At 40.9% G+C, this 22,519-nt stretch overlaps 2 protein-coding genes and 1 long non-coding RNA gene across 11 annotated transcripts in view; 2 read left to right on the top strand and 1 right to left on the bottom strand.

Moving 5' to 3' along the window:
- ARHGAP28 (Rho GTPase activating protein 28) overlaps nucleotides 1–5,200 on the top strand; it is a 149,586-nt gene extending 144,386 nt beyond the window's left edge. For 4 of the 5 annotated variants that reach the window (XM_007114869.4, XM_007114868.4, XM_007114867.4 and 1 more), the window contains 2 exons: nucleotides 1,728–1,792; nucleotides 3,984–4,578. In XM_007114869.4, the coding sequence (XP_007114931.2) occupies nucleotides 1,728–1,792; nucleotides 3,984–4,078 (160 nt within the window). In that variant the 3' untranslated portion in view covers nucleotides 4,079–4,578. Of the gene's footprint in view, nucleotides 1–1,727; nucleotides 1,793–3,983; nucleotides 4,579–5,114 lie in introns of those variants that run through there. The other variant, XR_448255.3, reaches the window with a different exon arrangement.
- LOC114484410 (uncharacterized) lies at nucleotides 325–13,779 on the bottom strand. The gene is made up of 5 exons (XR_003677274.2): nucleotides 13,704–13,779; nucleotides 11,883–11,943; nucleotides 10,098–10,242; nucleotides 4,572–5,220; nucleotides 325–1,553 (listed from the first exon to the last, which is right to left on the bottom strand). It is a non-coding gene; the product is annotated as an uncharacterized lncRNA (long non-coding RNA).
- Nucleotides 12,921–22,519, top strand: part of LOC112064109 (collagen alpha-1(I) chain-like) — a 64,709-nt gene continuing 55,110 nt past the window's right edge. For 2 of the 5 annotated variants that reach the window (XM_024121077.3, XM_028480510.2), the window contains exons 1-2: nucleotides 12,922–13,476; nucleotides 13,894–14,017. In XM_024121077.3, coding sequence (XP_023976845.1) covers nucleotides 13,107–13,476; nucleotides 13,894–14,017 — 494 coding nt within the window. In that variant the 5' untranslated portion in view covers nucleotides 12,922–13,106. Of the gene's footprint in view, nucleotides 13,477–13,893; nucleotides 14,018–14,622; nucleotides 14,946–18,245; nucleotides 18,321–19,821; nucleotides 20,779–22,519 lie in introns of those variants that run through there. The other 3 variants (XM_055080622.1, XM_028480508.2, XM_028480509.2) reach the window with 3 other exon arrangements.

Raw genomic sequence — 22,519 nt, 5'->3', positions numbered from 1 at the left:
ATTGGACTTCATCAAGATTGAAAACTTATACACTGAAAGACCCTGTTTAAAAGATGAAAAGACAAGCTAAAGACTTGGAGAAAATATTTATAAAGTACATATTCAACGAAGGACTAGTATCTAGAATGTATAAAGAACACTCAAAACTCAACAGTGCAGAAACAAACAATCCATTTTGAAAATGGGCAAAAGACATGAACAGAAGAGGATATACAGATGACAAATATGCACATGGAAAGATGTTCAGTATTTTTAACCATTAGGGAAATACAAAACCACAATGACATATTAAACACCTATAAAAATGGCTATAAAATAATAATAATGACAACACCAAGTACTGGTGAAAATACAAAAAAACTGAATTACTCATACATTGGTGGTGGGAATGTAAAATGGTCTAGTCACTCTGTAGAACAGTTTGACAGTTTCTTATAAAATTGAATATGCAACTGTCGTGTGATGCGGCATTCACACTCCTGGGCATTTATCCCAAAGAAATGAAGATTATGTTTACACAGAAACCTGTACACAAATTCTTATAGCAGCTTTATTTATAATAGTCGAAAACTGGAAAAAAAAACCCCATGTTCTTCAACAGGTAAATGACTAAACAGGCCGTGGTCCATCCATATCACAGTGTACTACGCAGCAGTAAAAATGCAGCAGCCTGGGTGAATCTCCAGGGATCTATGCTGACTGAAAAAAAAAAAAAAGCCAATACAAAAATGTTCCATACTGTGTGTTTCCATTTATATAACATTTCTATAAGTGACAAGTTTATAGAAATGTAGAATCCAGGGATAAGGGGTGTAGGATGAGGACGGGGAGAGGGAGGTGGGTGTGGCTGTAAAGGGGAACAAGAGGAGTCTTGTGGGGAAGGAAATGTGTACCTTGACTGAATCCATGTGGTGCTTCTGGTTGTGACATCACACTAGGGTATTGGAAGATTTTACTATTGGGGAAACTAGGTAAAGAGTACACAAGGATGTGTCTGTACATTATCTTATAACCACATGCAAATCTACAACTATCTCAAATAAAATGTTTAATTAAACAAAGAGGGTGCACATCCTTCTCCCTCACAGCAGAGAGCCGAAGACCATCTTTTTGAGGAACCAAGCTGACAGTTCTAGTGGGCAGGAGCTCAGCAATGGTCTTTCCAGACTCTTCTGCCCCGGCAGCCTAGTCTGGGGTGGAAGATTAAAATGGGGCAATTATTTTCTCTGACTTGCTTTCATTATAGGGCAGAGACATGCAACAAAGTCAACGTTAGTTTACAAAGCACTGGGCAAGCTTAGAAATGTGCCATGGGCTGAGGAAAGAATCTTATTCAATTTTTGGCAAATACAGAAATGAAACCTGATGGCTTTTGAACTGAGAGTAATGTGGCCCGTGACAAGGCAATATTAAACATCCAGCTGCTCCTTGGCCAGCCTTGATGTGTCAGTAAGGTGTCTTCTCTTAAGAGGAGCTGACAGTGGTGGTTGGAAGGGCTGGGGTGGCCGTGAAGCCTGGTGGGGTCCAGCTTCCTCTCTACCTCAGATGCTTGTCTGTGTCAAACAAAAAAAAAAAGATTTTATCATCACTTCAGTCATAATAATGATTTGTGCGGTGTATTTCACCCAAGGCAAAATGAATTGTTTGTTGCCATGGTTATTTAATCCACAGGTTTACCCCAGATCACAGAGGAGGGTTAGAATTATATTGCTTTCTTCTTTTCTCAGTCATGGTTCATCGGAAGGCGTTAAGATTCAGAACCAAAGATTATATGAAATTGGAGGTAATATAGGTAAGCATTCTTTAACGTTTTTACTCCTACATTCTCTGATTACTCTAAAAGAAATATGCTGCTATTATTGTAAAAGTGTACTTTACAAGTTTCTTTAGACAGAAAATCAAAATCACTGTCAGATTTTTTAAATCTCACATAAGAACAGTATGACTTTCCTAAAATATTTTCAGATTTTAAATGTAAATAGTTTAGTCGATGTGGAGTAGATTTTTGAGTCTTTTAACTGTGACTCTGAAAGTTGGAGAGTCTGGAGATTGATGCAAACGAAAGGAGAAATTGTGGCACTTTCAGCATCTCGACACCCTTTGTGTTGAACCTCCCTGCTCAACACTCAGTCCAGATTCATTCTTCCTATTCCCCTGAAGGGGGACAGAAAGGAATAAAAAGAAAATTCCGTCCACGTGCCTCTGTGTCCTTACCTTCCTCTTGCCCCCCCTCACCGTTGGGATGAAATACCCGAGCTCCTGTTTAGGGCGGCACCTCCCTCCCGTGGATGAGGGCTTGGTCAGTCTCCCATCCTCTCCTCTGTCAGCTTTTCCCTCCCAACCACACCATTTCTCTCTGCATAAACAGTTTTGTAATTTTTCTCATCTCCACAAAACTCTGTCTTGACCCCCTTCAAGTCTACTCCCATTTCTCTGCTCCACTTAACAGCAAAAACTCCTTGGATCATTTGTGTACACCCCAGTTTCCTCCTCTCCTTCTCTCTTGAAGCCCCTCCAGTCAAGCTTTACCCCTCAGCACTTCACCAGAATTGCTCTTTCGTCAAGGTCACCGGAGGACTCTTCTGTTGTGAAATCCAGTGCTTCATTCTGTCTTTACAACTGCCTGGGTTGATCTTTCCCTTCTTTAAGAAAACACTCTCTTCACCTGGTTTCCAGGACCCCCTAAGCTCCTGGCTTTCCCCCCACTTCACAGGCTGCTCCTCTGAGTCTCTTTGGCCTGTTACTTCTCACCCTCTCGACCTCGGAGCACTGAGACTTCTCTCTACACTTACCTACCATGGCGAACTTAGTCCACCTCATCATATGCAGACTCCCCTGGACACCAGCTTTCATATCCAGTCCCCAGCACATCTTGCCCTGGGCCTTCACATCTGCTCTGACTTTTGCCCTGGATGCTTTCCATTAGGTGGTTCCCTCCTCACTCCTTTACCTCTGTCAGGTGTTCGCCACTGTATCAGCTTCTCAGTGAGCCCTTCCTGGATTGGACCCTCTTTCTGCGCCTTCCCCAATTTCTTGTTCTCTCATGTTCTTATCACATTCAGACTTACTTTCTATCATACTTGCTTATTTGCTAGTTGCCTTTTACCACTTTTAGAACGTAAGCACCCCGAGGGCAAGTATTTTTGACTGTCGGATGCACTGCCGTAGCCTCAGCCCGTACAATAGTGCCTGGTACGTAATAACTCAAGAAATAGTTGAGAAATGAATGAATGAATCAGGCAAGCAATTAAATATTGGTAGTTTTGTTTGAGACTTTAGTATACATTTCAAACACACTGTACATAAGAATTTTCAAATGTATTTGCCCCCATGGAATGATCTTTTTGTTGTTATCAATTCCAGATCTCCTGCCCACAGGAAAAATGAAATGACCTTCCCTAAAATGAACTTGATGTTAATGTCTAGTCCTGGTCAAGTTTCTATCTATAAAACCGTTAGAGGACATGTATTATCATCTAAATGATCATTAATGCTCATTTTCATATAAATGAATTGATACCTGAAACAGGTTCTTGTCATTTTTTTTCCAATTGATGTAGTGAGTCTAGGGAACAATTTGCTTGTGGTTAGTGTGTCTGTTTGCTCCCCAGTGTCACGTGGGATTTATCTGAAGTACTTCACAGTCAGAAAGAAGCAAAGAAAAGAGGGGAGGAAGGCTGGCTTTGCTAGGAAACTTTAAAATGTATTTATTTTTGGCTGAGGGAACTATACTGGCCTTATTTGAGCCTTGCAAACACACATACATGCACACGTGCACACACACGCAACTTCACAGAAAGAAGCAAAGAAAAGAGGGGAGGAAGGCTGGCTTTGCTAGGAAACTTTAAAATGTATTTATTTTTGGCTGAGGGAACTATACTGGCCTTATTTGAGCCTTGCAAACACACATACATGCACACGTGCACACACACGCACGGAAGTGTGCACTTTTGAAAACATACTCTGATTTTTCTTTCTTTTAGGACAGCGCTGCTTGGATCCAGAGGCTTATATATTGGATGTATATCATGTAAATCCCCAGGCAGAATGGGTGATTAAACCCCAACCAAGTGTTTGAAATACCCCCCAAGACGGCAGCTATCGTGTATTACATGCCAAGAAGTCCTACATTTGGTAGGGAAAAAACAAGACTGCTTTTGACATGTTTCTTCCTAGAACCCTCTTGGTGTTTCTCAGCCCAACTGGTGTCTCCCACTGGTGTCAACACGAATTGTGGAAGAGGAGCTGGTTGACCATTTGAGCTGAAGCTTTCTCATGATGGTTCTTTGATAAGAGTGAAGGAAAGAGGATGGGATCCTTCCAGAAGAAAGGCCAATATAGAATATGGAACTCTAATCATTTCTAATACTTTGACTTCACAGCATAAATGAACTTGGTCCTCTACCTGGGGATAAGAAGCACTTCTTGATGTAGCAGATGCTACCAAACACAAGAGGTGGAAAAGACTTTTTTTTATATACTTATGTTATATATATATATAGACCTTTTTGAACAAGGATGCCAGAAATAACAAAAATTTCTGCTCTGAAAAATAATTTAGATCTACTTACCAAAGAGAATCAGTTTCCAGAGTCACACAAACAATCTTTATGCTCCGACTTGCTCCTGAATTGGAGGAGGAGAACCTTCTATTTAAAAACCACTGTATTGTTATGTATGCTGTACTGTATTGTGGCTGTCTGCATTCTGGTGCAAATGAACATTTCCCTATCTTGGGCTATTGAAAACTGATATTTTTAAAGCTTGTTCTCTTATGAGCACAGGTCCCCATAGTTAAGGTTAGGTTGACAAAGGCTGTTCTTGTGCTTCCATAACCTTTGGTGTAGTCAGCGGTCACAGCGCCCCTATTTCCTCATCAGGATTATGGTGCTCAGTGAATAGCTTTCCATGTGCCAGGCACAGATTTCCTTTTCTCATCAAACGTATCATTTTTTATATTTCACAGCTGTAGAGAATCACTTCTGCAGCCCCAGTTTTAAACTGCAGAACTGCCTTTGTCCAACTGCTTTTTCTTCAAGAGTGCTGAAAAATACTGTTATATCCAGATTTTATATGCTGTAAAAACAGGTTTTGTTTCTGTTCATCAATCATAGACTTGGCCAAGCACTGTGGATTAGCATCAGGCTTTAAAATCAGATGAATCTTTGGTGAGCTGAAAACTGCCTCGCTATCAAGATCCCGCGGAGCCATTTTCCAGACCTGCAGTTGGTGAGAAAGCACAATTCATGATTCTAATTGAGAGCAAATCTGAAATTTGCTGGGGGGTCGGACAGCCCTGCCTTTCATCTGGAGACTGCAGTATAGTCGTTCTAGAGTTGGTTAGAAATGGGGACAGAGGTCTCATTTATCCCATGTATGTGCTTTGGATTAGAATCTACTAATTAGATTGAGATTTTGATGAATTTACACCAGTTTTAATGAGATTTAACACCCAAATGACTCTCTTGCAAATCAAACAATAGACAAAGTTGCTCACCAATGCAGAATACGTTTAATCTACTTACCAAGTCTCAAAACAAAATGTGATAATAATTTAAGCCTATATTATAGAAGAAATCTTTTACATGCTCATTATGCCTTGATATCTATAAAAACATAATTTATATTCAACGTGTAGATAATTGCATTTCTGGCCATTAGAATTTTGTTATATTTTTATAGAAAACTCAAATATCCATTCATTTTATTTGCTTATTTGAGAATTTTTTATTTCCTTTGCCTGAAAACCCATTAGAAGATAAACATGTGTTCTGTTGGTTTATATTTATTCCTACATCTCATCAGTTTTCAATGTATGGCTAATTGACGGCATGTGAGTTTACATAATGAACTTTGAGGGTCTGAGAAAATGCCGTTATCATTTTTGCAATTCAAACAACAGGAGTAAACATTTTACTTCGTGTAGTTGCTAAGGTCCAAGACGTAAGATGGCTGTAATTTATGCCCACATACATGGAAGAAATTATTCAGATTAGCTGCCTTACACTTCTGTGTATGTATTAAAGCAATGACTGATTTTTCTCACTGAATTTCCTATCATTTAGAATATATTCTGTTGTGTTTAGAAAATTCACAGATCTATCCATTTAATTTTTTATTTGGGAATTTTTATTTCTTTTGACTGAAAACACATTAGGACAGATGCATAAGTTCTAAAGGTTTTAAGACTTACTTCATTAGTCATTAGTTTTAAATGAATGGCTAACAGATGACAGATTAAAAAAATTAAGTTTCTGAATTTCTTATCCACTTTTGTGTGGTTTTAGATGTCAAAGGCTTAACCCAGTCAATAACTTTAAATTAATCACTTCAGTGCATGCAAGGATGTGTGACAACTTTCAAATAACTATATGATATGGAAGCCCATGTCAATACCAATATCATTGGATATAACCTGAATTCTTAGTCATTAAGTTAACAAACTGATTAGAGAAGAATTTCCAGTAGACACACAAACTAATTTTTGTGTGGTTAAAGAAGTTCTTTTTACTAATTTTTACTTTTCTTTTTTTTACTAATCTTATTCTTAATAATTTTATTCTTAATGAATAAACAAACCCCTACAATTAAAACTCAAAATTGCTGGTCACCTAAGTGTTGAAAAAACTGTCTTTGCCTTATGAAGAGTTGTTTTTTAAAACAGTTACAGTTATCTGTAAAAGTGAATACTGTTAAAGCAAACATGAATAGTATATCTGCAAACAAAAGAAGAGTCAGATACTGGGCTTCTAAATTCTTTTCTTGATAGCTTCCCACCTCATCTCTTCCCAAGCGCTCTTGGTGTACAGTTAGGAAAATTATATCTACGAAAACATTAGAGAAAGTTAATGTTTTAGGAACAATTATTCAGAAAAAAAAAAACCCTAAAACAGGCTTATTCTTTCCTCCATTCAACAAAAGAAGATTCCTTTGCTAAACAGCTCACTTGGGGATATGATTCTTGGAGTCATTGAACAATGAGTTTAGTGAGTTCAAGGAGTGACCTTTGAACAAACTGGAATATTAATCTCTTTACAATGTATATACAATATAAACTACCTCACTTGTCTTTCTTGGGAGAAAAAAATAACGGACGTTAACAATTTTTGTTACAAACTGTTCCTGAATCTTATTATTTAAGTCACTTCAGTTAGCTTTCAGTGTACATTTAATAATATACATTTAATGATGTAAAATATTGTTAGCAAAAGCTTTAAAACCAAATACTCTGTAACTATGATGTGTGGTGTAGACGCTGAGAGAATCTGTGTCCCTTAGTCATTGTCTTGTGTGTTTAACTGTGCTGAGTCACAGGTTTTCAAATGTAGGCATTCACTTCATCTTCTTTCATTCATTTTCAACCGCTTTCCCCACATTGCACTTGACTGAAAGTAGCGTGAGATTAAACTTCTTTTTCTATTAAGCATATTTCAACTGTTTTTCGTAAATGTATCACATGTCTGAAAGGAATATATATTACGGGATTGAATAGTTTGTTTTCTGACAGGCACTTTCAACTGTTTTTTTTTTTCATAAATATGCCACTTAATAAAAAATAATATGACATGGATTAAAATGTTTCTTTCAAACATTTTCAACAGTTGTACACACACACACACCTTAATTTAAAAATAACATCTTTTCTTTCAGGCATTTTCCAACTTTTCTAAAACTATGTGCTTTGATTGAAAAATCATATTGTCACTAGGTTGCCAAATTTTATGTTGTCTCCCATCTCAAAAGTTAATGTTCTTTCATCCCATCAGTTTCATTGTTAAGTATAATATGTATGTTGCATTTTATCCATAAAAATAAAGAGGAAAAAACTAAAAACATTATCATGAGAATTCTTATATTCAACTAGTCTGAGGTTACCATGGTGCTAGTGAAAGAAAAGGAGCTTTAAATTCAAAAGGTTTGTGTCTGAGCCCAGTCTCTGTCACCTACTAGCCAGATGGTGGTCTTGTGCAAAAATCACGAGGCACTAGGGTAATGGTGGATGTTTGTGCAAAAACTATTTACTAAACTTGTTTGAGTTGGTGCTTTTTAATCTGCGCTTTAAAAAAAAAAAAAGAATCTTTCAATACAGAAAAGACATTTGGCAAATTCAGTACTCATTCAGGATTTTTTTATACTCAACATTTTACTGTATACCAAAGCAAGGAAAAGAAATAATAAAAGGCATAAAGATTAGAAAAGAAGAAATAGTCTCCATTTGCAGATAATATGATTATTTATGTACAAAAGCCTAAGGTATCTTCACCTATTAGAACTAATAAGATAATTTAGCAAGGTCATGGAATACAAGATTATTATATAAAAATCAGTAGTATTTTTTATGCTAGCAGCAAGCCATTGGAAAATAAATTTTTAAAACTTCCACTTAGAATAGCATCAAAAAACAAAAAAATACTTGTGAGTGCATTTAACAAAATATATGCAAAACATGTATACTGAAAACTACTACTATACTAAAAACAAAATATTTGTGGTAGAAATGAAAGTAGCTGAGTAAATTTATAGATACAGTATGTTTCTAGATGCGAAGAGGTGGGTGGAAGAGAATTGGCAAGATGTCAGTTCTCCACAAATATATGTGTAGATTCAGTGCGGTCCCAGTTCATAACACTGTTACAGGGAAGAACCAAATCTGACTACATGTTGGACCTGTTTCTTTTACTTTAACCTTTGCTTTCTGCTGCTTTTGTTCACTACAAGGATACTGTCTATACATAATGGCCTGCCTCGGGGAACCCTGCCCCTCTGCCTGAATGTAAGTGCCTTTGTTCAGGGAAACATCTGGACCCTGTCCACCTGTGGATGGCTACAAGAAAGAAGAAATTAACACATCCCTTCCTCGAGGCTGGCCATTCCAGGGGACATCTGCAAAACTTATGGCCTTTTTACTTTACTTCCTCATCTCCTCCCCCTCTCTGTGCTATGAAAGAAACTGGCATCCAAACCCTGACAAGATGGTTTTCAGAGACACTAGTCTGCCATCTTCTTGGCCTGCTGACTTTCTGAATAAAGTCATATTCCTTGCCTCAACACCTTGTCTCTGATTCATTGGCCTGTCGTGCGGCGAGCAGAGATAGCTTGGACTTGGTAACAACACCAGTTGGCTTTTCAGGTAGAAATTGACAGATTTATATGGAAATGCAAAGGATCTAGACCATCCAAAGTAATCTTAGAAAAAAAAAAAAGAGTTGGAGGACTTAGAATGAGTGATTTTTTAAGACAATATCATGCAGGATAAAGATCAATGTGTACATCAGTGAAACATGATAGAAAGCACAGTAATAGTTGCCCATATATATGGTCCCTTGATTTTCAACACAGGTGCCAAAGCAACCCAATGGGGAAAGAACATTGTCAACAGGTGGTCCTAGAATAACTGGATATCGTGGACCCCCTCACATGATATACAAAAATTCATCCAAAATCGATCATTTTTGATTTTAAAACCTAATGCCATGAGGCTTTTTGAAGAAAGCAAAGGAGAATAGCTTTGTGACCTGGTAGTAGAGAAAGATTTCTTCAGAACAGAAAACAGCCCTTATTAAAGAAAAAATTGATAAATCAGACTTCAATAAAATTTAAAACTCAAAGAGACCATTAGGAAATCAAATAAGCAAATGACGGGTTGGGGAAAAAATATAATTGTAAAGCATATATTTGACAAAGGGCTGATATTCAGGATATATAAAGGGTTCATTAATAAAAAGACAGGCAACCTAATTTCTTTTTACTGGCAGAAGATTTGAACAGACGCTTCACGAGAAAAGATACACAAATGGCCAATAAGCGCGTGTAAAAATGCTCAGCATCGTGCACCACTAGGGAAATGCACATTAAAACCACATTTCCTGTTCCATGGCTGATGAAACCGTCATTCCCAGGCCCCCAGTTAGTGGCTTCGAGGGCATGTCTGGGTTCTCTCCCCCCATGGCTCTTTTTAAAAAATATATTTATTTATTTGGTTGCACCGGGTCTTAGTTGCAGCAGGTGGACTCCTTAGTTGTGGCATGCATGTGGGATCTAGTTCCCTGACCAGGGATTGAACCCGGGCCTCCTGCATTGGGAGTGCTGAGTCTTACCCACTGCGCCACCAGGGAAGTCCCTCTCCTCCTGGCTCTTGACTATGGAGTGCGTGCTCTCCTCTGCTGGCCATCCTGGAAGGTTTTCATCCTGCTTGAGCCCAGTTGCAACCTCTGCCACTACATCAATTTGGAATCCTGTTGGCTGTAACAAGTGATGAAGTACATTAGCTCAGTTCCAAAGATCTCTGCAAAATGGGGTTTGACAGCAAAGCATATGAGCAAATGGAAAAGACTCAGGAGTTCCCAGGGATGCTGGGGGCTTCCACAGACCTGCTTCTCTTATCATCCCAGCAGTAAATGACACCTTTCCTGACAGGCCAGACAGAAGTTGGGAGCAGGTGGAGGGCAGTTGCCCAAGGTTCATCTGAGTTTTATCAGCTAACAATCACATGCGGACTCCTACAAAGTGTCATCTTGTTTATGAACTTTTATGCTCTAACACTTCATTCTCAGCCGTCGCTCTGCATTTGTGTGACATTTTTATTACTGCACAGCAGTGCAGCCCTTAGCTCCATGTCTTTAGATGACAGATTGGGAACAGGCTTTTCTACCACGTGGCCCTCACTATGTCACACTGCAATGGGACAGCAAAAAGCCATATAAGGAAATAATTGATAAATTGGATCCATAAAATTTTAAGAAACTGAAAAGTCAAGTCACAGATTGGGAGAAAATTTGTGTGTGTGTGTGTGTGTGTGTGTGTGTGTGTCACACGCACTTGTTAACACCCAGGATATGTAAAGCACTCTAACAAGTCAATAGCGAAAAAGAAAGACAACTCATGTTTTTAAACGGCCAAAAAAAACCTGAACTAATATTCCACCAAAGTATAGTAATGGTTGATACACAGGACAAGGTACTCAACATCATCAGCCCTCAGGGAAATGCTAATTACAATGTAATAGCACTACATAAACACAAGAATACCCTGATTAATAATAGCCAAAATTAAAAAAATTACAATACCAAGTGTTGACAAAGATATGGAGCAACTGGCGTTCTCATTGCTGGTGGGCGTGTAAGATGGGAGAACCACTTTGCAAAACTGGCAGAGTAGTATGAGGTTAATCATACACCTCCCTTATGTGGTGATAGACATCAGAAATTGGTTGCCTCTTGTAGTGGGATTGGCTGGAAATGGGCATGAGGTAGTTGTGTTGGGTTTTCCATGATCAGGCACCGCCCACTTTGTAGGCTTTCCCGTTAACTCTGAACCCGGAACCCTCTGTTTCAGTAGGCAGCTTAGATCAGCTATGTCCACACAACACCCACCCCACCCCGAACCTTTCCGTTACCACAGTGAAAACACTTTGCAAACTGGGCTGTCATTCTACAAGTGCTACCATTACAGATCCTGCAAAGCCTAGTTACAGCTACTTCCTTAAAGTCTTCCCATGCCCTGTCCTCCAGATCAAAGCAGCCACTTTTGTATTCCGGAGCTTTGACACAAAGTTAAGTTGCACCAGGCCCTCCAGTGGTATTTCTCCAGACCCATTCAAGAGATTGAGAAGCAATAAAAGCGCCTAAGAAAACTGGAATTGAATACAACTTCCCTCATCCTCTGCTCCTTTCATTTTGAAATCTGGGTAATTGCCACCCACTAGCATCCTTTCTTCCTCTAGGACTCATTTCCCCTCCAGGAGCTTTTGAGAAAACAGCCAACCTGCTTTGTGACTCAGGATAAAATGAGAGTATCAACCAAAGTTAATACTGCAGGGAAACTGGAAGAAAAACTGGAAAATGAACATAGATTTAGTGAAAAATATAAGGCTGCATCCTTACCTTCAATCAAGTCTAAACTGGCCTCCCTGTAGTTTCCATCTTTTGGGCCTGGTCTTGCTGTCTGAAGCAAGAGGATAAAAAAGGTAGATGACACCTCGAGTTCAGAAGAGACCCTGCCTGCCCCCAAATTCACATTAATCGGGAGAGCCTCCCCAGGAGCCGCGGCAGCCCCGGGCCCCCACTATTTTCAACTTGCCCTCAACTGAAGATCACAAACGGCCTCCTTTTGCTGCCCGCAACCTGTCCCCGCATTCCTGAGTCTCAGAGAAGCTCCTGTTAGAAGGTGACCATCACAGGCCTCCAGCAACTGTCCCAGGTGAGCTTGGCCCGTTCCAGGGCTGCTTCACCAACGGCACACGCTCGCCTCCCCTCCTGAGTGGCTTAGAGCCCCAAGTCCACTCTGGATAAATAGAGTAATTTTACTCCGCTTTCTAATTTACGAAAAGAGAGATCATGAAATCACGATGTCCAGCCTCGCTGCAAATACCCTCTGGCTCTTGAGCAATCACTTAATCACTGAGCATCGCTAGGTGACAACGCACCTTTCCCAGCTTCTCTCCCCACCTCTCAGGCCTCGTAGGGTCCTTGCTTCTCGGAGCAGATGCTCTTTGCAGCCTGGGGTGGCCGCGGGTTTCTGCTTTCTACAGAGCTGGACAGCGTGGGTATGACTGACCCCGCCCCCGGGGCTGAGACCACACCACCAAACCGTCAACGGCCAGCAACCGTCCTAACCAAAGTCACAGAAGACCAGGCAGTCACCTCTGGGCCCCCTAGCAACTTCCCTACTCCGCCCCACCTGCTGCAGGTCGACTCCGCCCATCCTGCCAACCACCACACCCACCGCCAGGCTGGCCCCGCCCCTCCGTGCACTGTCCCCTGCTTCCCCGACCCCGCCCCTCTGAAGGCCAACCCCGCCCATCCCACCCCATCGCCACGCCCACTACCAGGTCGGCCTCGCCCCAGTCAAGCCCTCCGTGGAGCTCAGGCCACACCCCCTGACGTGGCAGCTGCGCGCGGCGCTCACCTCCTGAGCGGCGCTCTGCGCGGGGCGCACGTCCTTTTCCGTCACGTCTAACGCTCGCGGGCCTAAGTGGCCTGATAGACTACGCTTCCCGCACTTCAGGGCGTCGCGCGCGCCTCACGCCGCTGACCTGGAAGGTGAAGCTCTGAAGAACTTTGCCCCGAGTTTCCCGGTCTAAGGAGAGGAGAGGGCCCCAGAGAACCATGAAACTGCCCAACCCGGCGGGGCCGAATATTCCATTAGGAGTCCAAGGCGGGCGAGGGCCGGGCCTCCGACGGAGAACAGCGGCTCCTGGGACTCCCGAGACCCGAGGCCGGAAGCGGCCCGTCCGAGGGGGCGGCCCGGCCGCGGAGGGGGACCCAGGCCCCGGGCACTTCGGCCCGGTCCCCGCACCGGCCTGCGGCCGGTCCCCCCGTGTTTCCTCCTCCCGCTTATTTGCACTGTCCTTTCCGCGAGTAAATGACACCCACGGCCCCGTGACAGTGACCGGGAGGCGTGCGCGCGCTGGACCCGGGCTGGGCCGGCGCTGCGGACCCGAGAGGCCGCCGGGGCTCGGGGCGGCGAGGCTTCCAGGTGAGACCCGGGGTCAGGGAGCCGAACCCGGGCCGAGGCGGGGCTACTCCGTGGGTGAGCGGGGGCCGCGCCCGGTAAGAGCCCGGTGCTGGCGGTGGCAGCTCAGGTTCGGCGTGGTCTGGCCGGTGCCTGGGGCACACGGTGGGGCGTCACCGGCGCTGCCCCTGGGGGACAATGATGGCTGCTGAGCAGAGAAGTGGTCCCGGAGAGGTGACCCTTAGAGTTACCTTGGCCTTTGCTGGTGACCTCAGTGCAGACCGTGTCAGGGGACCTTGGGGTGGACGCTCCATTGAGGAAAGAGGGAGAAAGGGAGGCGGGGGTGGAGACAGCCCTCTAAGAAGCTCAGGTTTCTTAGGATGTGCTCCTCCCCTCCCGCATCTCAGTACCTCTGTGCCATCTGTTCCTCCTGCCTAACAGCCTTCCAGTGCCGCTCCAACCTCCTGCCCCCCAGCAGCAGACCCGTGCTTCGTGCTCAGCCTTCAGACCTCAGCATCTCCATCACGTCCTCGGAGAAGCTTCCTCTGGCCCCCCAGAGGACCAGGTTAGATCAGTCCTCCTAAGTCCCTTCAGGCTGCTAGGACAAAAATGCCATAGCCCGGCTGGCTTATAAACATCAGTTTACTTCTCCTAGTTCTGGAGGTGGAAGTCAGAGATCGGGGTGTCAGCATGGTTTGTAATCATATAGTTTTGAGATTTCTTTTAAAAACTTGATATATATCTCATTCATCCTACACCCTACACACTGGATTGTAAACTCTGTGAGGATGGGAGCAAATACCTGTTTTGCTTACCATGGGATTCCTAACATCTAACATGGTGGCTGGTCAATATATATTTATCGAGGGAAGGAATGTTGTCTTTAACACCTTGGAAGTGTAAGATCTTGTGGCTCCTTTCTTTTTTTCTGTTGTTCATTATCTACATTTGATCCCTGAGATCCATTTCTGTAATAAACAAAACTCCATCAGCATGACCTTGATTAATAATTTGGCCTAAAAATCCTCCCCTATAGATTACTTTTGGTCTAAGTCATCCAGGGAAAACTTCGTTTGTCAGGTCAGTGCTGTCATTCAGTAAGTAGGTAGCTGTTTCCAACGGTTTTTAAAACAACATTCGGATTACTTGTGCCTCCTTGTTATTTATTAGGTGTGAAAAGTTTCATAAAGGATTTTGACACTGAGCCTCAGCTTCCTCCTCTGTAAGGTGGAGAACCTTACACTTACTCTGCCTGCTGCCGGGGATCATTATGGTAACATGAGGTCATATACGTAAGACCACTTTGAAAATTCTAGCACTCTTTCTAGAGCCCTAAAACTCTAGAAACTTGGAGAAATATTTCTGTTACTCTTCCTTTTCAGTAATTGATCCAGGCCCCACTTCTCCAACCTTAAGCGTTGTTTACAGCTCACATTACCCATATGGAAGAATGAAAACACACTTTTTTGCAATCCTACCTTTTAAACTTTGGTTTCTTCTTTTTTTTTTTTTTTTTTTTTTTCCCCGCGGTACGCGGGCCTCTCACTGTTGTGGCCTCTTCCGTTGAGGAGCACAGGCTCCGGACGCGCAGGCTCAGTGGCCATGGCTCACGGGCCTAGCTGCTCCGCGGCATGTGGGATCTTCCCGGACCGGGGCATGAACCCATGCATGCCCTGCATCCTGCATCGGCAGGTGGACTCTCAACCACTGCGCCACCAGGGAAGCCCCTGGTTTCTTCTTAAAGACACTTGGTGTCTTCTGAAAGGTTTCTTAAAGGTACTTACAGTTGCAAGTAATCCTTTTATCATCTGTGCAGGATGTTTTATTTTATTTTATTTGCATCTTACAGTAAATGTAATGCAAAGCACATTTTCTAGTTGCTGCTCAATGGCAAGAAAACAATTCATTTGTGGATTGGAATCTTTAGGTATAAAATGCGCTGTTCTTGACTATAGTATCTAAAAGCACATTAAACTTGAAGTATTTCAGCAGAATGCAGACCAGTGCTCACCTAGACAACCCATGAGAAGTCTTTCTAATCAGGCATAAATGTTGCATAGATGGTCTCATTTACATGATATATGCAGTACCTATAGATTTGTCACAAGCCATACAGAAAAATCCATTTCATTACTTTATGATCTCCCTTAATCACTATAATCATACTTAGTGTGGTAATTAAGAGTGAGGGAATAGGGAGAGGTATACAGGTATAAGCACCTGTATTCAGGTTTCACTCTGCTACCTACCAGTTGTATAAGTAAGTGCAAATTATTTAACTTCTGTAAATGTCTTAACCCAAGGCTGGGAGGATGAAGGTGGCCAGGTGGAAAGTGCTGCTGTCCTAGAGGAAATGTGGATAAGGGTATGGGATGGACATCACCTAAGCAAGTTAGGAGGGGAGTTTGCTTGCACTAGTGTGGCACAGGGTGAATGGGGTAAGGGAAAAGGGAAAAGAAGGATCACTTTTTGGCTAAGCATTCAGCAGCGGGGAGAGACTGGAAGCAATAGGGATTAGACTGAGGCCTAGGTAAAACAGGTGACAATATTTTCCTAACAAAATGAGAACTTGTGGACAAGTACAAAAAAACTTATGCGGATAGTGTTACTAAATATCTGTAATTTGAATAGTTGAAGAAAGTGGTAGCCATACAATAGGAATGATCATTGGGGTGGGCTTGAAGAGATGGCCTTTCCTATCCCTTGGTGTCTGTCATCTTTTCCCCATTCCTGGAAATCAACAAATCTTATTTTCTTCCTTTCTCCATCTTTTCTCTCTTTCTAAACAAGCCTTAATAAGGAAATTAAGAATGTTTTTATTATTAGCTTTTATATCTTAAAGAGTGGGAGAATTGAATATTTTACATTTTCTTCAAATGTCAACTAAGCTATTATTGTATAGACTCTCAAATGATATTTTCCCCTTTGATTGAAGTCCCCTCACTTCTTTCTAACAAAATGTAAACATCCTTTGTTACTGAGCAAGGGCTTACTGCCCAATGTGCATGGAAGCCAATACTATTGCACCAGCCTTGAGAAAATAAGAGCTTTATTACTGGGTCCACCAGCAAGGAGAACAGGAGGCAGGGCTCAACTCTGTCTTCCTGATCTTGGGTTTGGTCAAACTTTTATGAGTTAGGGAGGACAGGCTGGTATGCAATTTCTTGCAGTCAGATATATTGTATCAGCTATTGTTTAACTTAACTACTTAAGACTGGTGAAAAGACAAACATTTAAAGATAAATTACAATGCAGTTTATAAGGAGTCCTTTGCAATGCAATAGATGCCCTAAGGTAAACAATGATTAATTGCCAGGTATATGTGATAAAATAATTTGGAAGTGAGCAAGAAAGGTAGAAGTGGGCTGGGAAGAATTCACATAAGAGGGGGAATTTAAGAATGTCACATGTAGAGAGATGAGAAGAATAAATTTTAGGTGGAAAAGTATAACAGGCAAGAGTAATGAAGTGGGAATGAGCCAAAAGCAAAGATCCCATTTTGCCTGGGACAGAGGGCCAGGGAGGAAAGGAGTTTGGGATGGTCCTCTATAGACTGTAGGGGTTGGAACTCTAAGAGGGTGGAATTTATCTTACACAGCCCTTGAGAGGCAAGAGGGGGCATAGTGATATAGCAAAGGAGCACTTTAGCAGTGCAAGCAGGCTGCACTGAGTAGACAGCCCCCTCAAGCTGGAAGAGACTGACACCAAGGTGGTAGGATAGATGAAGTCAGGAGGGCGTGACTTGGTCTGTTTCGTTCGTACCCGAGGACCAAGAATAGTGCCTCTCATATAGTTATTGCTGTATATGTATTTATTGAATGAGTGGAAAAAGACAAAAATTAGCAAATGGAAATAAAGTTGGGAATGCAAAACACATTTTGAAGGGAAAAGCAGTAACACTGGTTGACTCGTTGGATATGAGTATTAGCATTATCCCGACATTTCTAACAATGGGATAATTTATAACCTATTGAAAGAATGATAGTAGCACCAATAAAAATAGGGAAATCCAGAGATGAAATTAATTGGGTGGGCTAGAGGTGGGGAGGAAATAGGCATGTTTGGACAAGGTGAGTCTGAGGTGCTGGGTGACACATCCAAGTGGAAATGCCTCATAGCAGCAGGAACTGGATTTTGAAGGACAAGTCAGGACTGTGAATATTGATTTTTTGAATCTTTTGGAATACTTTGCACCTCGGATATGTTTGAAACCTTATATGTAGATGAGGTCGAAGTTAAAGACAGGATAAACAGAAAGACAAAGTCAATATTGGAAGTTTGGGGAGCATCCACATTTAGGGGATTGGAAGTGAAATTTATTAACATTTATGTGAGAAAAACACACACTGAATGTCTGCAGAGTGTGAAGTCAAGCAAAAATGGAATTTTAGTATTTAAAGACTATTTTGTACATGATTAAAAACATAATATTAAGAGTGATAGTGATCGATGACCTGAAATGACTGAAATGAGTTCTCAATGATTTAAGATCAGACTGGTAAGAGAAAAAAATATATAACAAAAATCAAGAACCATGTTTTATTTTTTGTGGGGAGAGTGCCCGCATAGCAATAAATATTCTCTTAGCTAGCCTTATATTCACCTCCCCCGCTTCTGAGCCCACCCCTTCCCAAGCCCTCAATATTCATTCCCTGGCATATTCTCCTGTTTTCTGCATGGGTGTGTTAGACAGGTCTGAGAAGAATTGTATTTATTTTTAAAAATTTCCTTTCAGAGTGTTTTGGGTCAGATCATATAAGCCTTCTATCTTTTCTTACCTCCTATTTGTACAGGTTTAAAATGACTACCCTGAGGCCTAGCCAGATCCTCAATCAATTAAAAATTCATTTCTCATCATTTCATAGACAGTAAGTTAATTGGAGAAATCTGAAACACGTGGAAATTTGTAGTTAATGCTGACATAAGCAGAGATTTCAATTACTTGAATATTTCACTTAATGGAGAACTGCAAACCCCCCAGGTCAGTCATGTAATGTGATTACAGGGACGGTGTCTTCCCTGCAAGAATGTTCAGTATTATAAGCATGCTTTGATGTATCAAATTCAAATGCCCATGTGGAATTTAAATTGAGCCTATTAATAGCCATAGGACTAAAGAGAGAGGATTTGTATTGTCAACATTTTTAAATTTTTTTTTTACAACTTTATTGAGGTATAGTAAGTACAGTTAAACAGCAGATATGTAAAATGACTGGTTTTGATATATGTATAGACCCATGAAACCATCGCCACTAACAAAATAGTCAGCAGTTCCATCACCCCAAAAAGTCTCCTCATGCCAATTTGTAAATCTATTCCTCTCTCCTTGACCTCAGTCATTTTCTAGATTTTTATATAAATGATATCATACAATATGTATTTTTGTGTAAGGCTTTTTTCATTCAGCATAATACTGATATTCTAAGATTCATCCATGTTGTTGATGTATCAATCGTTTATTCCTTGTTATTTCTATGTAATATTCCAGTATATGACTATACCACACTTTATCAATTCTTGTATTGATGGACATCTGGGATGTTTCTAGTTTTTGGCTACTACAAATAAATCTCTTAAGGATGTGTATCTACAAGTCTTTGTGTAGATATATGTTTTTGTTTCTCTTTGATAAAAACCAAGAATAGGGCTTCCCTAGTGGCGCAGTGTTTAAGAGTCCGCCTGCCGATGCAGGGGATACGGGTTCGTGACCCGGTCTGGGAGGATCCCACATGCCGCGGAGCGGCTGGGCCTGTGAGCCGTGGCCGCTGAGCCTGCGCGTCCGGAGCCTGTGCTCCGCAACGGGAGAGGCCACAACAGTGTGAGGCCCGTGTACCACAAAACAAACAAACAAACAAACAAAAAAACCAAGAATAGAATAGAATGGACATATGGTGGGTGTATATTTAACTTTTTAAAGAAATTACCAAACTGTTTTCCAAGGTGGTTGAACCATTATACATTCCCACCAGCAGTGTACAAGAGTTACAGTTGCTCAACATCCTTGTGAACACTTCGCCATTCTAGATGGTATATAGTTGAATCTTTTTGTGGTTTTAATTTACATTTTCCTAATGACTAATGATGATGAGTATCTTTTCTTCTGCATTTGGTCATTCATATTTCTTCTTTTGTGACATATCCATTCATATCTTTTGCTCATTTTTAATTGGGTTGTTTGTATTATTGTTGAGTTATAAGAGTTCTTTATATATTCTGGATACAAGAGCAGGACCACTCCTGATGAATTATCTTTGTTTTCTTTCATCTGAGAATGTGCTTATTTCACTTTTATCTCTGAAAGATACTTTTATATTTTCACTGGATGTAGAATTCTGGGTTGATAAACTCTTTTCTTTTTGTACATTAAAGATGTAGTTCTGCTATCTTCTGGCCTTTGAGATGTCTCCTGAGAAATTCATAGATATTTGAATCATTGTTCCTCGGTATGTAATGTGTCGTTTTTTCCTCTAGCTGATTTCAATAATTCTTTAATTATTTTTGGATTTTAGAAGTTTGATTATTGTGTTCAGGCATTGTTTTCTTTGAAATTTTTCTGTATGGAGTTTGCTGAGTGTCTTGAATCTGTAAATTTATGTATTTCACTAAATTTGGGGGACTTTTTGCCATTCTTGATGAAAAAATTTTTTTTGTTCCAACCACTCTCTCTTCTGCCTATGGGACTCCAATTATGCTATGTTAGATCTGTAGAAGTTATCTACCTGACACTCTGGGGTTTTTTTCAATCTTTTATCTCTCTGTTTGTTACGTTGGATAATTTTCATTGTTCTATTTTCAAGTTTGCTGACCCTTTCCTTTATCATCTACATTCTGATATTGAGTCCATCCAGTGATTTTTTCACTTCAGATATGGTATTTTTCAGTTCAGTAATTTTCAATTGGTTCCTTTTTCTATTTTCCATTTCTCTGTTGAGAATTTGTATCATTTCATTCATTTCAAATGTGTTTACCCTGACCTTATGTAGCATAGATATAATCACTGCTTTAAGGTTTTTGTCTGATAGTTCCATTTTGAGGTTGGCATTTTTTTCCCCTTGAGAATTGGCCCTATTTTCCTGGTTGTTTGTATCAATATGTTGAAAGATTTTGAGTTGTATCCTGGACATAACAAATGTGAATGTGATGTATTGTAGACCCTGGGTCCTATTATATGTCACTGAAGAATTGATGTTTTGTGTTTTAGTAAGAAATCGACTAGGTTATGTTCAGACCATAAATTTTATCCCACTTTCTGTTGGTTATATATCAACTAAAACACACACACACACACACACACACACACACACACACGCATACCTTTCAGTTGACTTCGGGAATTGCTGTAAGAGTCAGCAATAATTCACTGATTTCACACACACACACACACACACACACACACACGCATACCTTTCAGTTGACTTCGGGAATTGCTGTAAGAGTCAGCAATAATTCACTGATTTGCCTAGTCACTTTATCAGTTTAGGATTCCTCTCCTTTTTCTCCCCAACTTTACTCAATTCCAGTATAACAATGAGGGGAGGAAAAGGTGTTCTCTTTTAGATTAGCCTATTAAGAAGTGCTTTCTTCAGTTCACTTCTGATCTCACCTAGAAGACTGAAAGATTTTCACAGTCTTCTGAGTTTGAACAATTTTTTCCAGCCAGACTTAGTGAGTTTAGCCTGCCAGATGATTTTCCACATTTTGCCTTTCTCACTCGTATTTTTTTCTTAAACTCCATGATCAATTTAATCAAACTTCAAAGGTACAGAGTTACATTTATTTTTTTTATTTTTATTTTTTATAAATTTATTTATTTATTTTGGGCTGCATTGGGTCTTCATTGCTGCGCACGGGCTTTCTCTAGTTGCGGTGAGTGGGGGCTAGTCTTCGTTGTGGTACATGGGCTTCTCATTGTGGTGGCTTCTCATGTTGTGGAGCACAGGCTCTAGATGTGTGGGCTTCAGTAGTTGTGGCTCGTGGGCTCAGTAGTTGTGGCTTGCAGGCTCTAGAGTGCAGGCTCAGTAGTTGTGGTGCACAGGCTTAGTTGCTCTGTGGCATGTGGGATCTTCCTGGACCAGGGCTCGAACCCGTGTCCCCTGCATTGGCTGGAGGTTTCTTAACCACTGCACCGCCAGGCAAGTCCCAGAATTACATTTAAATCACACAGTATTAATCAGACTCATTAATTTCCTAACCACACCTAAATCCTGCTTACCTTTCTAGTCTGGTTGCAAATGGTTACACACCATTTTGGTTACACACCACATACAACCTCTGGTGTGTCTGTACCTCACAAGCTCCCACCTGCTCCCTTGACTGATGTTCTTTCCCTAATTGTTCTCTTCTGAGCACCTAATAGGGACACAACTCAGTGCTTTTCAGTTTTTATTAAAGCTTTTACTGTGTTTTTATTCATAACAGACAGTCACATTTGGACTTTGAACACATGCTGAAAATTAAATTGTTGATGAAATGCTTGATGCTTATAATGGTTCTGACTAAAACAAACTGCCATAAACTTTACTCTTTCATGTCAATGAAATTCCTCTAATTATATAAACAGAGACCACCACAGCTTTTCAGTATTCAAGATGGGAGTTTGTGTTTTAATACTTTATAATTAAATATTACCCACTACATATACTCTGAGAAGAAAATATCATTTCTAAATTGTGTTACTCAGAGAGAAAAAAATGATTTCCATTATATTTTCCCCCAAGTCCTTGCTTCAGACAACTGTGATGGGTCCCATTGCTGGACCCTGAGAGAGTTTGAAAGGAACATGAGCTATGTCTTTGTCACAGTTTGAAAAAATCCTGATAGTTTTGACACTTCAGAATATTAAGCTGAGAATTTCACTACATATTGATATTATGAAAACTGTTCAGCCTATAGAACTTCTTTTGGGAATATCTTGCAAAAGAGGCTTATTCTGCCATTTGCTTTATGCTTATTAGATGGCTCAGAAGAATTACATTTGCAAAGAACTTTTTTTTTTTTTTTTTTTTTGTGGTATGCGGGCCTCCCTCTGCTGTGGCCTCTCCCGTTGCGGAGGACAGGCTCCGGACGC

This window comes from Physeter macrocephalus, chromosome 19, assembly GCF_002837175.3.
Source record: "Physeter macrocephalus isolate SW-GA chromosome 19, ASM283717v5, whole genome shotgun sequence".
Classification (NCBI taxonomy): Eukaryota; Metazoa; Chordata; class Mammalia; order Artiodactyla; family Physeteridae; genus Physeter; species Physeter macrocephalus.
Note: the sequence above shows the minus strand (reverse complement) of the source record. Positions and strands in the feature narration are given on the sequence as shown.